General features: G+C 37.8%; 1 protein-coding gene across 1 annotated transcript; it reads left to right on the plus strand.

Annotated features, from left to right (window-relative positions):
• The first annotated feature begins 415 nt into the window (after positions 1-415).
• LOC133985205 (atrial natriuretic peptide receptor 2-like) lies at positions 416-13,503 on the plus strand. The gene is made up of 23 exons (XM_062424801.1): positions 416-460; positions 1,369-1,459; positions 1,753-1,885; positions 2,392-2,515; positions 3,017-3,121; positions 4,118-4,220; positions 4,590-4,735; positions 4,908-4,980; positions 5,461-5,605; positions 5,856-5,942; positions 6,083-6,226; positions 6,520-6,641; positions 6,965-7,109; positions 7,347-7,395; positions 7,480-7,587; positions 7,781-7,900; positions 8,110-8,203; positions 8,648-8,735; positions 8,909-9,048; positions 9,321-9,473; positions 10,465-10,563; positions 11,602-11,693; positions 12,408-13,503. Exons 1-23 carry the CDS (start codon positions 416-418, stop codon positions 12,516-12,518), a joined length of 2,517 nt encoding a protein of 838 aa, XP_062280785.1. The 3' UTR covers positions 12,519-13,503.
• The last annotated feature ends 232 nt before the right edge of the window (positions 13,504-13,735 follow it).

Here is a 13,735-nt window from a genome sequence, read left to right on the forward strand (position 1 = left end):
TTTGTTTTCTGTCATCTCTGTCAATGCCAAATGAAGGTGAAATGCACTAAACAGGAGCATGGGAGCAGATCAGTTAGACACCTTAAATAGGTGAAGCGTTGCCCCGGTCAACAGTCCTGAGCACTCTGGGTGATGCTGCTCTGTAGGTCAGTAAAGGTGAGCTGAAGCACCTTGTGAACGAGTATATGATAAAACTGATTGGAGAGCTTATTCTGCTGATTGGACAAGTGGGGACACGGGAAAGGTTGGGGACTTCAGAACACACAATTGGGGAAGATTACTGTGGCTGTGTTGAGATGACTGCACACACACATTTACACATGCACACACACACACACACATGCACACACAAATTTGGTCTTTCAGTCAGTCGGTCAGTCAGTAGAGAGCGGGTCCAGACACAGCAGCAGTCCTCATGGCTCTACGGACAACAGCAACCCTCTTCCTGTGTTTCCTGCTGGTAAGTTCTCACACTGTAGAGGATTTTCAAATATATCAATATGATGCAGATATGATCGAAGGGAGGAAATGTGGATTGAGGTGTATAAATTGATAATAATCTGCATTATGATGTGAAACGGGGGCAGGCATGAAGCATTCGAATGTGACTTTGTCACACAAATGAAAGAATATGAACAACTGTGCAAATTGAATGTGTAATATTCACATTTTCATTTATCCCTTAGGAACCCCCTCTTGCTTTTGTTGTCTTGTCAGAAACACTTGTTGCTGCGGGCATGTGCTCATGGGCTTGTGGTGTTTCAGTGTAGTGCTGGGATACTTGCCAGCTTCTTGTGGGGCTGATTTGACATTCTATAATCAATCTGTGCTTTTTTTCTTATTCATGAAAAAATTATCCTGTGATTCTGACCATGAACTCCGGCACCTGAAAAAAAAAAGCCAGTCAAAAAAAAAGAAAAAAGAAAAAGTCCAGCACAAAAAAAAAAAAAGCTAGGCAAAAAAAAGGAAGAGAATGTTTTACGTTATTGATATGATACATTTATCAGTTACGGATACAGTTCCACTTCAGAAAATCACCTTCACACTCCAAACATATACACACTCCAGCTGCATAGTCAGTCGCTCTACTAACTTGGTTTGATCCTGCGGTACGGTGGTCAAGCCTCCGCAGTAAGTTGATTTCATTCTTTTTTCTTTTTTTTTTGCCTGGTTTTTTTTTTTTTTTGCTCCGTCGTATATTTTATATCTGGGTGCTGTTTGATTTTATTTTTAAAAAGGATCTACAGAGTTGTTTATCTAATTCATTTACATGCTGACTCATCGATTAACCATTTTACACATGTTAGGCTTTGTTTATGCAAACAAAAACTGCCTTTAAATTGTGTAAAAATACTGTCTTGTCCTCAGGGAGTAAATTGCTGGCATGATTTGGATAACACCGAGTACGACTGTTGGCCAAGCAACAATCCAAATGATTACAACATGATAAACTGTGGTGGTAAGTTTTTTTTTCGTACATTTTTTGAATGTGACATGCAGCTGAAACAGCTAATCTTCTGCCAGTTTAAATAATTCATGTGCAACAATTTACTGTAAAATGGTTTTCCTGTTCTGGCTGAAGAGGAAAGAGACAACATTTACAGGATATGTCTAGAATTAATTACAGTGACTAAGTAGGTGGGGCCCAGAAGAACTATATGCATGCAAATATATCACATAGTGTCCCTTTATGCATGCATATATACAATGTTTGCATATATGTGTAGGTGACATGCACGTGTGTTGTCACAGGTCTGGAAATGGCCTGGGTGCAGCGTCCTCCAGAGAAAGTAACCAATGGGGAGGAATTCAATGTCTCGTACACTGTGACAGCTTCAGATTCCTTCTACGAATACGCAGTCAGGAACAAGATTTTCCAGTTCAGGTAAGTGTGTTACATGCACTTGTAATCCTAAACGTTTGCCATGCCCTAAATGCGCACGCACACACACACACACACACACACACACACACACACACACACACACACACACACACACACACACACACACACACACACACACACACACACACACACACACACACACACTAACGCAGGAATAAAGGCACAAACAAATGCAACCACATGTTCATCTGTGTCAATTAATTGTTTATTACTTGGGATTAAGATGCTGGGGGAGCTTGTTAAAACAAACACACTATCACACGTTTTGGAAACATGACTGTGTGTTTTAGGAATAATCAGAAATGAAGAATCAATTCCTGACTGGTACATCCATGTCACTTAAGATGTTTCTTGTATTAATTTATAATAAAACATTTCATTTTGAAGTTTGGATTAGACAGGCTGATCTTTTATGCTTGTAAATAGCATTGTGATTGTGCTGTGTTAATAAATTAATTAGTCTACCCACCCATTTTTGCTTTCAGTGATGCGTCAGAGGCAAAGAGGTTCTGTCATGAACACGAGTGCCCAGCAAACTGGAACAACGCCAATGAAATGAACTGCTGCGTGTATCACGCAAACATTCACTCCTGTCCTCTGGGCCTCATGGTCAGTAAACATAGCATGGAGGCACACATTGTCATCATCATCTCATCCTGATATGAAGAAAACTAAACCAAGCAAATATGATGTTGATATTCATCACGAGATAAAGTAAACTCTATCTTAACAGGTTTTCCCACATTTGGGTTTAGTCGATTATTCTAGATATCATCTCATGTTAAATGTTTTTCACAGATTTGCTCTCAAGGGTGCATAATTTGAAATCAGTAAAAGCTGAAACTTTAGTGAAGAAACAAGGAGCCATATGTTGTGAAACTGTTGACGATTTCCCAACACTACCCATCCACTCGGAGGAAAAACATAGCTTAAAATGTCATATTTAAATATTTCATACATATACTTTACAAATACTAATTTTAAATTTAATTGAATTATAACAGTGTTTCTTTATCCGCACAGAAACATCTCATTTTGAGTGAACCAATAACTTGTTGACATCTTGAATAAGTATTCAGAAATCAACACTGCTATGCCGTCTCTTTACAGAAACAAGGTGGAATCTGCGGCCCGTGGATTCCTGATGATGGTAAAATAGTGACTCACACTGTTTCCAAAGCAGGCAAGATGACTAAAAAATACTGGACTTCAAAGGTGAACCAAACCAAACCTTTTTTACATCTGTTAATAGTTACATCCTGTACTATTTAAACAATTTACAAACTGCAATATTTCACTGTTTAGCACTGTTTCAGGTAAAAACAGTCTGTCAAATTGCAGATGTTCATCTTCAACTTTAACTTTGTCTGAAGAGGAATTCATCTAGTATCCAAGCAAAATATAAAAGGCTTGTGTGTTTGATCAAAGTGGCACATCTTTTGTGTGATCAGTCTCTTATGCTGGTGTGTCACTACACAACATGGCAGCAGCTTGTAATTACTTGTCTAGCAGAAGAAAATTACAAGAAAGTCATAGCTTGGGTTGCAGTTCATCAAATAACCATACCATGATAACTACAGAAAACAGAGTAAACGGCAATGTTTGGTGGTGTTTGTACAGTGTGTGTGTGTGTGTGTGTGTGTGTGTGTGTGTGTGTGTGTGTGTGTGTGTGTGTGTGTGTGCGTGCGTGTGTGTGTGTGTGTGTGTGTGTGTATGTATATTGTTCAATGTATGTGTTTTGATAGATTATGAAAACGAATTTCCCCATGGGACAATAAAGTCTATCTATCTATCTATCTATCTATCTATCTATCTATCTATCTATCTATCTATCTATCTATCTATCTATCTATCTATCTATCTATCTATCTATCTATCTATCTATCTATCTATCTATCTATCTATCTATCTATCTATCTATCTATCTATCTATCTATCTATCTATCTATCTATCTATCTATCTATCTAGCTGTATGGCTCTGATTGTTTTCAGATTGTTTGGATTCATAACAGTCATTGGGTCTAAATCTCTTGCAGAAATGTTCTTTATGCATATATTTAAATGTATTTAGTGAACATAATTTTGTTTCTTGTTTTAGAGATCTAATCAGTTTAGCTTGGACTGGAATTTTTGGTAAACTGAAAAAACAATGATCAAACTCTTTCACAGTGCAAGTGCATTTTAATTTCTATCATGGCTTGTTGTTTAAGGTGGTACTGATCCATGTTGGAGTCACCTCAGTCATCGCTCATATCAAAATAGGACAGATGCACGCAGCACTGGAGTCCAAAGTGCTTGTTGTCAGCGCCCAAGGTCAGTCAACCAACACTCACAGAGTTTCCATTTGTTGATCTGCTGAATCCTACAATATGTGCTTAATAATGCCTCTGCCGCTCAACTATAATCAGGTAAATTCGGTCATCATCACAGGTGTTGAGCAATGCACAGTCATGTCTTGTACTAACCAGAGACTGAGAGCACTGTCTTGTTTTCATCTGCAGCCTGGAGAGAAACTCTTGGGAAGAGGGCAACGTATATGTTCTTGCAATAGTTACAGTTAGCAATTTAAAACAACAGCGGCATTATCACTGCTGGTTGGAATAATAAAAAAACATCTGCTCAAAAACCTTTTGAATTTTTGCCTTCTAAGTAAATTACATTTAGATGTTTGAATGTTTTTAGTGTGCGGGGATGACATCTGTGAGGTGGAGGAGAACTGTCTGAACTGTCCTGCAGACTGTGGCATCTGTCCAATGTCCATCATGATCAAGGTGGCCATCGGGCTTCCAGTTGCTCTCTTCAGCAGTGGTTTCATCCTAACCATGGTGGTGAGTTTCTGCAACACACACACACACACACGCACACACACACACACACACACACACACACACACACACACACACACACACACACACACACACACACACACACACACACACACACACACACACACAGGAGATGTTTCACAGACTGATGTTTATCTTCATTTCCTCCCTGCAGTGGTTTCAGTACCAGAAACAGAAGATGTTTTGGGATGAGAGCTGGATAATTAACTACAAGAACATACTATTTGGTAAAAGTCTCATTCTAAAGTTGTTAAAAGATTCTGTTTACAGTTTTTTATTTTCACAGAAATACATGAAAACTCAAAAACTAAGCTGCGCTTCAGGAATAGATCACCTCAATTTTGACTTTACATAGGCAAGAAGTGGGCGGCTGTGCCAGAAATCTTTAAGGAAGGTTACTCATATATCTGTTATGTTATCAGTCATATCTGTCATAATACATTCTCAAATGTAAGTTTTTAAGTAAGTAATTGTGGGTCAGGACTGAAAGGGTTTTGTGCGTCAACGGACTAATGAAAAACTTCTGACTGTAGAGGTTATTTCCCACTTTCTTGCCGTCCAATTCAGACGTTTTTTTAATCTATATCCAAAAAACTGAAATGTCTGATCTTGGATTTTAGTATTTTAATATCTCAGCAGTCTCTAAATTGTTCTCAGTTAAGAGTAAATTGGTACTGTGTGTGACATGATTGCCTGGGTGTGTGCAGGTAGAGTGTGCTGCACAGATCTTGGTAGCATGACCAGCCTGCAGCGCTTCAAGAGTAATTCTACCGTCAGTAGAACCACAGACGTGACCGTGTGCACTGGAGTCAACACCTCCTTCAAACAAGGCTTCATCCAGCCCGCCATCTAGTGAGACACTTAAATATGACCTTAGTTTAGATAAATACTCATGAACTAGACAAGTGCCAATATATAAAAAAGGACATACTTTTTTAATACACTAACTGAGACACCCTACCTGATTCAATATTAAAGTATATGTGTTTATTTTGCACATAAATAATGGTTTGGAATTTTAGAAAATGATAGACTGAACTAACTAAATATATGCAGTATTTAAGAAATGAAATGTATCTTGATTATCTTAATTGTTTTGCAGTGATGGGAGAGCGGTGGCAGTCAAACACATCCAGAAGAAACATTTCACCCTCTCTGATACCATCAGAAAGGAAGTGAAAGAAGTCAGGTGAGAAAACTGTGGCCGAATGAGAAGAGAAAAGAAATGAGCAAATGTCAAAGGGCAATATTTTTTAATTGTATACAGGAAAAATTACAGATCTAATCGTGCAGTTTTTGTACAAGCTAATTTGTAATTTACCGGGGTAGGCAACTGGACCACCCCAATCTATGCAAGTTCATTGGCGGTTCCATTGAGGTGCCATATGTGACCATCATCACAGAGTACTGCCCTAAAGGAAGCCTGTCTGATATCCTGCTGAACAATGACATCCCGATCAACTGGGGCTTTAGGTGAGGAAACATGAAACTTTGACCCCTTTAGCTGATGTTTTAGTCTTTTCCTTTGTGTTCCTGTTTTATTTCCACAGATAATTGGCAAAAAAATCAACAAAATGCCAATTTTAATATTGTGAGTAGAACAGAAAATACCCTGTTTTGGTGTCATAAAGGAAAAAAAAGATACTAACTTTTCCAGCAAGAGCCTCGATAGATCATAATACAATTAAAGCTGCAAGATAAGCATTTTTTAAAGTTTAAACAAATGCATTGAATACATATACAGTAAAATCTCTTTCGCCAAGCAGACTGTCCTTTGCCACTGACATTGCTCGCGGGATGTCCTACCTCCATCAACACAAGATGTTTCATGGGAGAGTGCACTCCAGAAATTGTGTCGTTGATGACCGCTGGGTGTGCAAAATCTCAGGTGAGATCATCTTAATAATCATGATCATCATTATTATCACACACCAAATGCAGTCATCAAACAGTCATTGTCTGTAGTTTATAGCCACAACAATATCACAATGTTTTAAATATGTTTGCTTAGACAAGTCAAAACAGCAGTTACACATTCAAGTCACTACAACAGCATACATATTTAAAATAACGTTGAGAAGAAAAATTATTTACAAGAGTCATTGCACTATTCAGTCTCATCCTACTGCAGCGGGAATGTTATTATCAAGGCCAAGCTCAATAACAACATCCTGAATCACTGTGCTCTTATTTCACTGTGTTTGGCTCCAGATTACGGGCTCACAGCATACAGGAAGGATGACTTTGAGGCCATGAGTAATGGCTTCAACTGTAGAGATGTAAACCGTATATACTGTGCTCCAGAGGTCCTACTGGGAAGCAGTTGCAATATGACACCAGCAGCAGATGTCTACAGGTGTGTTTAAATAGTACACAATACATAGTTTTCAGTTAAACTAGTTCATTTTGGATAGTTATATTTGGATTATATGAAAGTCATTATAGTCTAAAAAGTAGCAGTAGAAAAGCATCTTCATAAATAGGAGTAGTCTTCTATTTCAGTGCTAGTAACAGCACTGGAAAATGTATAGTAAATGATATCCCTTCTCTCTCTCTCTTTAAAAAAAACAAACTTCTCCCTCCTTCTTTTCAGCTACTCCATGATTCTGGTTGAGATTGCAACTCGCTCTGACCTCATTTCAGTGAGTATGGCAGCCCTCGCTCTAGATTACAACCTTCGGCTTCCATTTGATCTTTGCTTTGTAACTAGTAGGCCTCTCTAACAGGACCAGGCTGAGGGAGTGAGGATGGATATCATGTGGCGTCCTCCTCTGCCTGAACTCAAAGCAGGGAAGGCGGATACTGACTGTCCCAGTCAAGGAGAGTACTGTGAGGTCTGTCAGATGTAGATGTGGAATGTAGCTAAAATTGCACAGGGAAAAATATGATGTTGGTACTAACTAAGCTCATTGTTTACTCATACTCATATCTTGAATAACTTTTAAATGTTAGTCACACACTTGTAGCTGTGTATTTTCATATTTAATATACTAGACATTAAGGCCTTATTCTCTGGAAAACTTACAGCTTATTAAGAGGTGCTGGTCTCACAACGTCACAATGAGGCCCACATTTGAACAAGTGAAAAAGACGCTCGACAAGATGAACCCACACAAAGTCAGCCCTGTGGACATGATGATGAACCTGGTAATAATCCCTCTGCAATATGATAAAATACAGCAGAATAATATGGATCTAAACATACACAGTATGCATAAAATGTGCCTAGATCACAACCATTCCACCTAACAGAAATATGCAGGGTGTACATATATATTGCTTCAAAAACAAATTCCTATTTGAGCCAGCTGGGTTCCTGTGAGTTGCAGACACAAACAGAGTTTCTTTAACTACAGATGGAGAAGTACAGCAAACATCTGGAGGCCATAGTTGCTGAGAGAACACAGGACCTCCTTCAAGAGAAACAGAAGACAGATCGGTTGTTATACAGTAAGTCCAGATAAAGGTGAGGAGTGATGATAACGAGTTGCATGGCTGTAATGATGGATGCCAAAGTGAGTCGTCCTGTTGGCCAAGTTCATCTTCAAGGAAATAGTCTTGGTGGCACTGCAGGTATAGCACTTATATATCTGGTACAAGCAGGACTTGATTTATAATTAATTTGCATAGGGTGATAAACTATAAACTATAACATCAGTGCACATATACAGTACCTTCAGAGTATAAAAGAGCTGTTGCTGGGTAGTAAATCCAGTGTATGAGGACCTTAAATTGAAACGGTCAGGCTTGATGTCAGTATTAAAACACAGACTCGATTGTTCTGCCATCTAGTGGTGCAGAGGTTGCACCTTTATCATTGTCCCAAAGACGACACATTTACTCAGAATGTGAGAGAATCGTAAACATGTTTTAAGTCATGACATTTCCCTGCAGGTATGTTACCCAAGCCGGTGGCTGATGACCTTCGTCAAGGCCGGACAGCAGAGGCTCAGAGCTTCTCCAATGCCACAGTCTACTTCAGGTTTGTGTTCATATAATTATTCTGATTATTTCTTTAATGGAAGTGCAGTTGTACGTTGTTTAACTTGCTTTACAATTTTTTTCTTACATGTAATTTACCGCTGTCTTTACAAAGACTTTCTGCTCATATAAAAGTAGTCTGGTGACTAACACTTCATTACTTCCCTGTGACAGTGATATTGTAGGCTTCACTCAGCTGTCTGGTGCCAGCACTCCCCATCAGGTAGTGGACTTCCTCAACAAGCTCTACACCTCTTTCGATGACATCATTGATAATTATGATGTCTACAAAGTGGAGACAATTGGTGATGCTTGTAAGTAAGGCTATTGAGATTATATTGTGCCAAATAATGATAAACTACTATCATAAAGTAATCAATTGTAGAGATGAAGTTCAACCGATGACAGAAAGAATTAAAAGATGAAACAGAGAACGTTAATCTAATCTAAGCATAGAAAATAAGAAAACAAAATTATGTTAGAGATGACTAAAGAGTATCTGAAAGTGTTTTGTTGTTTTATTATCACTGTATCTCTCTCTCTTCCTTTATTTTCCCTACCTGTGAAACAATGGCTGACTGTCCAGACATGGTGGTCTCTGGGGTCCCTCAAGAAAATGGTATCAATCATGCTGGGGAGATTGCCAGCATGGCCCTGGATCTGGTCAGTGTCTGCCACACTTTCAAGATCCCCCACAAGCCCAACACCCAGCTGAAGATACGTGCTGGTATCCATTCAGGTACTAGAGGCGTCTCATCTGTATCATGTGCCAATCTAAAGCTGTGCTTCAATTCTAAAACAAAAATTACATACAAGTAACATTGTGGAAAACAAAGCATCGTCAAAATGTCAACTTAAGACAAGTCTTTAGTTATTTCATACTCGCAGTAGCAGGCAGGTAAATTGTTATGTAATATTTTCCAGAGGTTAGAGGGACAAATGGCTTTCAGAGAACACATTCATATTTGTATGATGGTCAAAGGTTACAGATTGTGAGAGAGGATAACCTTAAATAACCTATTTGCATATATTCAGTAAGAAGCTATAAGTGTACATGTAAATGCAGCGTGAAATGTAAAAAGAAAAAAAGAGTGTAAAAAGAAATAGAAACTAATCTATATTGAAGAGTTTAGCTTAGCTAAAGAGATTCACTGTTACTTTCCATCCAATAAGGTTTTGAATATCTGGTCAGGATGAAAAGAATAATGCAGATAGCATTATTTATGTGATGATTTTCTGTTCAGAAATTCCCCTCTTCTTATACCCCCTCCCCATCTACCCTCACTAGATCTCTACCGTATGATAATATCAATCATATGTGTTGTGAGATAGAGACAGTAATGAATAGTCAGAGGCATATGATGTCTAGAGCATTATCCCCAAGTCCTCACAAATCAATACTTACTAATTCAGGCATAACATGCTTGTAACTAGAATATGTTTTTATATAAAGACTTGAAGCATCATCATAGGTCTTGAATTGCGATGCAGATTGGCTTTGAGGATACATGGGTGGCCTTTTCTTATGTGTAATAAAGGCTATGCCCTCTGAACATGAAATTACAATCTTGTGTTGTTCATTGTCAATAATTGATTAGACAACCTTATAATGTAGAAATACTCTAAGCTCCAAAGCTGTGAGTATGCCCTAAAATAACCTCACATGTATTGTATTATTAGGTCATGTCAGATAAAGTACGGCTTATAATCACTGCTTTTTGTCCTGCCAGGACCTGTTGTGGCTGGTGTGGTTGGCACCAAAATGCCACGCTACTGCCTATTTGGGGACACTGTCAACACAGCATCTCGGATGGAATCAACAAGTGAAGGTAACGAAGGATTAGACACACTGCCCAATCATCTAATTAATATAATGGACTCAGAAAGAAATGCCAGGTTAATGGAAGTAATTAATTCAGACTGTATGAGCCTTCAAATAGAGATGCATTCATTTTGTGCGTTCTGCTGATTTTTAATTCAAATGTGATTCGATTTTGATCCAGGTGTTTGTCTGCAGTGTTGTTATAAATGGCATCATGGGAATGCATAATCCTGTGGCTGCTGTAATTGTGACATGGCAGGATTGTTTCTGTGTTAACTCAATAGTGCACCACAGAGTGACAACACAACGGATAGACATTGTGCTCAGCAAGCACCCAATCCTCTGTATTAAACTTAGTAATGGAGACACACACATGGTGACGAAAAACTAAGGAATTTAATGATGAATATGATCAAAAACTAATCATAAGATGTTTTTTGTTTGCCTGAAGAAAAACAAATGGCAGAAAAACAAATATTATCTTAGTTATTTGTCTTTGCACACTATTCTCCTCATGAATAAAAAACCTTATATGGATTATATATCTTGATAATGCTCAAATTACACGCTTGGTATATAAGGATGTATGTATTCATGTATTCAGACACATGGGGTACTACACAGATAGAAATCACACAGTATATTATGAGTATATAATGTTATAAAATCAGTAGGAAATGGAACATATTAATGTGACCTTTATAAAAACCCTATATAATAAATACATGAAAACTTTGCATTTTCTTTTATACATATTGATTTAATAGATGTATTTTATAGTATGGCTTAACTGTAGTAATCTCTTTTATTTTTTGCCTGTAAAACCACTGATTATGCAACACATTGTGTCATACAAATAATTTGATCTGTAAAAGTATTTTAAAATGAGTAATAAAGTTCCTGAAAGCATGGAGCACATTTTGCAATGTAATTGTAATGATGCACCCAAATCAAATGGAAAAGACAGATATATTTCATGCATGCATTGCACATTTTACTACTTCATATAACATGTTGCGTTTTTTTGTTGTTGCCTGTTCCATAGCTCTGAAGATCCAGGTGAGTGGTGCCACAGCTGACTTGCTTCACACACTCAGAGGTTACGTTCTGACCTGCAGGGGAACACTCAATGTGAAGGTAACATTACCAGATGCTTACGTGCACATTCATATTTTTCATGTGACCTATTTTGAAGAACATTGAGGCATCAAGTGAGCTCCGTACTAGAGACACTGTTATTCAGTAGGTTCCTGGTCGTGGTCATGGTGATTGCTGTACTGATTGGAGAGCATATTTCACTGTCCACAATGTCTCTTGAATTAATACCAGTTAGTGTGCTTAGTTTTTCTGAATACGTTCCTTTTCCACTTTCTTTTATATGCTTCTGTAGAAGTCATTGTTTTTTGTTTTTTTTAAAAGCCAAATAGATGCAATGATAGTCACACATAAACTGGTGAACTCCCTTTTGAAATGATTTATGAGGCTGAGATTTGAAAAGATCACAGGAAATTCAAAACTTCCCTCTGAGGGAATAAAGGCTGGGTGTGTCTGGTATTTTCTTTCTCTCTATCATGGAACTGTTGTATTATCTTGCTCTGCTGGCTTCTACTCTTGCTTGGGTGGTGCCAGTGTGATAATGGGGGAGGGGTTTGCTTCTCATTCCCTACGGATATGCCTGCACAGCTGACACTTGTGATGTCTTTCTAAGAGGTGGTCTCAGCTGCTGCTCTCTGCCCTCATACCCTAATGGCTTTATTTAAAATTCAAAGGGGCACCTGGTTTGCAATATGACTCTCCTCTTTCTCTCATTGACTCTGGCTCTCTCTTCTTTTTTTTTTTTTTACCCAACAGGGTAAAGGGGAAATGACAACATGGTGGCTGGAAGCAAAGACAGACGATCACACAGTACCGCTACTCAGAACGTCTGAGTCCAGAGGAGTCTTAGTACCAGTTAGTAACTAGTTCTAGCTAGAAGGACTAAAATATGAACATAACTGTACAGTATGAACACTGGTCAGACATTGTGTAGTGCAGTTGAACTGTGTCCAATGAACTACGTTGGGGATAAATGTGCAGATAAGCTGAAAACTCAGTTAAATGTTACCAGTAAAGTGTTTATTTGTGTTGTTCATTATCATAGTTACATTGTTGTGACCTAGATTGATGATGACAAACAAAATCCCACTGACGATTATTTGTAGAAACCACATGGACATGCTCGTTTATTATTTATTTCTTCTCACTTGCTGGAGAGAATGTAAAAAAAATATGCAGAGAAACATGCCAGAGTTAAAGAAATGCTGTTTTTATCACACATTATTATTATTTTTCACTCATATATAGCGTTATGTTTATTGTTGCAATCTGAGGCAGTTATCATTTTCCTGAAACGTCAAAAAACAAAGGGGGACATTCAATTCTGTTCAATTTAATGGGCTTTATTGGCATGGAAGTTACCTGTATTGTATTTTGACAAAATACAATTTGCCCAAATATTTGGACAGTACAAAATAACATGACTAATATGACTATTAACATGCATGAAAATTGAGATAACCTTCTCTTATATTAAGCACAAAACTTTTCTAAGGTTTCAGGTAAATTCTATCTGGTCTACAGAGTAACATGTTTATAGACTGATTCCTTACATTTCAAACATTTTGACTTTGAACTGGCTTTTTTTATGGCTGAGATTTTGACATGTCTGCAGAAAACGCATGGGTGTAATTAATGGTATTATCAGTTCCACCTGTGCTTTTCCTGCTGGATGGAAGCTGGATGTAAAAGTAATTCAGAACCAAACTCTTCCATGAAAGCCACTGTGCGTTTTCAAAATTATATAGTTAAATATTGTAAATCTTGTATGGTGTCGTGTCAACTCTTGATGCAGATTTGATACACACAGACATTTAGCCGACTCAGCTGACTGAACTCATCACCTGTGTAAATTAAGCATGTACAGTTGTCTGTATTAGTATTTGTAAGGCATTGCTTATTGTGCAGTGTAATACAGTTAGTAATTTTATTTAATTGTGTTGCTCTTCTGTTCAGTGTTGGTGTAAACTTGCATTAAAAGCACATTAAAGTTATGATTGTGAGTATTCATGTGGTTTATCTGGTTACCAAAGCAGAAGATATTGAGCAAAATGGGGTTGAAAAAAGAGGTTGTCCTCACTGTA

Source organism: Scomber scombrus, chromosome 8 (genome assembly GCF_963691925.1).
Source record: "Scomber scombrus chromosome 8, fScoSco1.1, whole genome shotgun sequence".
Lineage (NCBI taxonomy): Eukaryota > Metazoa > Chordata > Actinopteri > Scombriformes > Scombridae > Scomber > Scomber scombrus.

Bases quoted from the DNA above. Each gene is read 5' to 3' on its own strand.
- LOC133985205 (XM_062424801.1), top strand. From the start codon at position 416: ATGGCTCTACGGACAACAGCAACCCTCTTCCTGTGTTTCCTGCTG. The intron at 9,474-10,464 runs GTACTAGAGGCG...TTGTCCTGCCAG, and splicing joins ACGTGCTGGTATCCATTCAG to GACCTGTTGTGGCTGGTGTG. The intron at 11,694-12,407 runs GTAACATTACCA...TTTACCCAACAG, and splicing joins GGGGAACACTCAATGTGAAG to GGTAAAGGGGAAATGACAAC.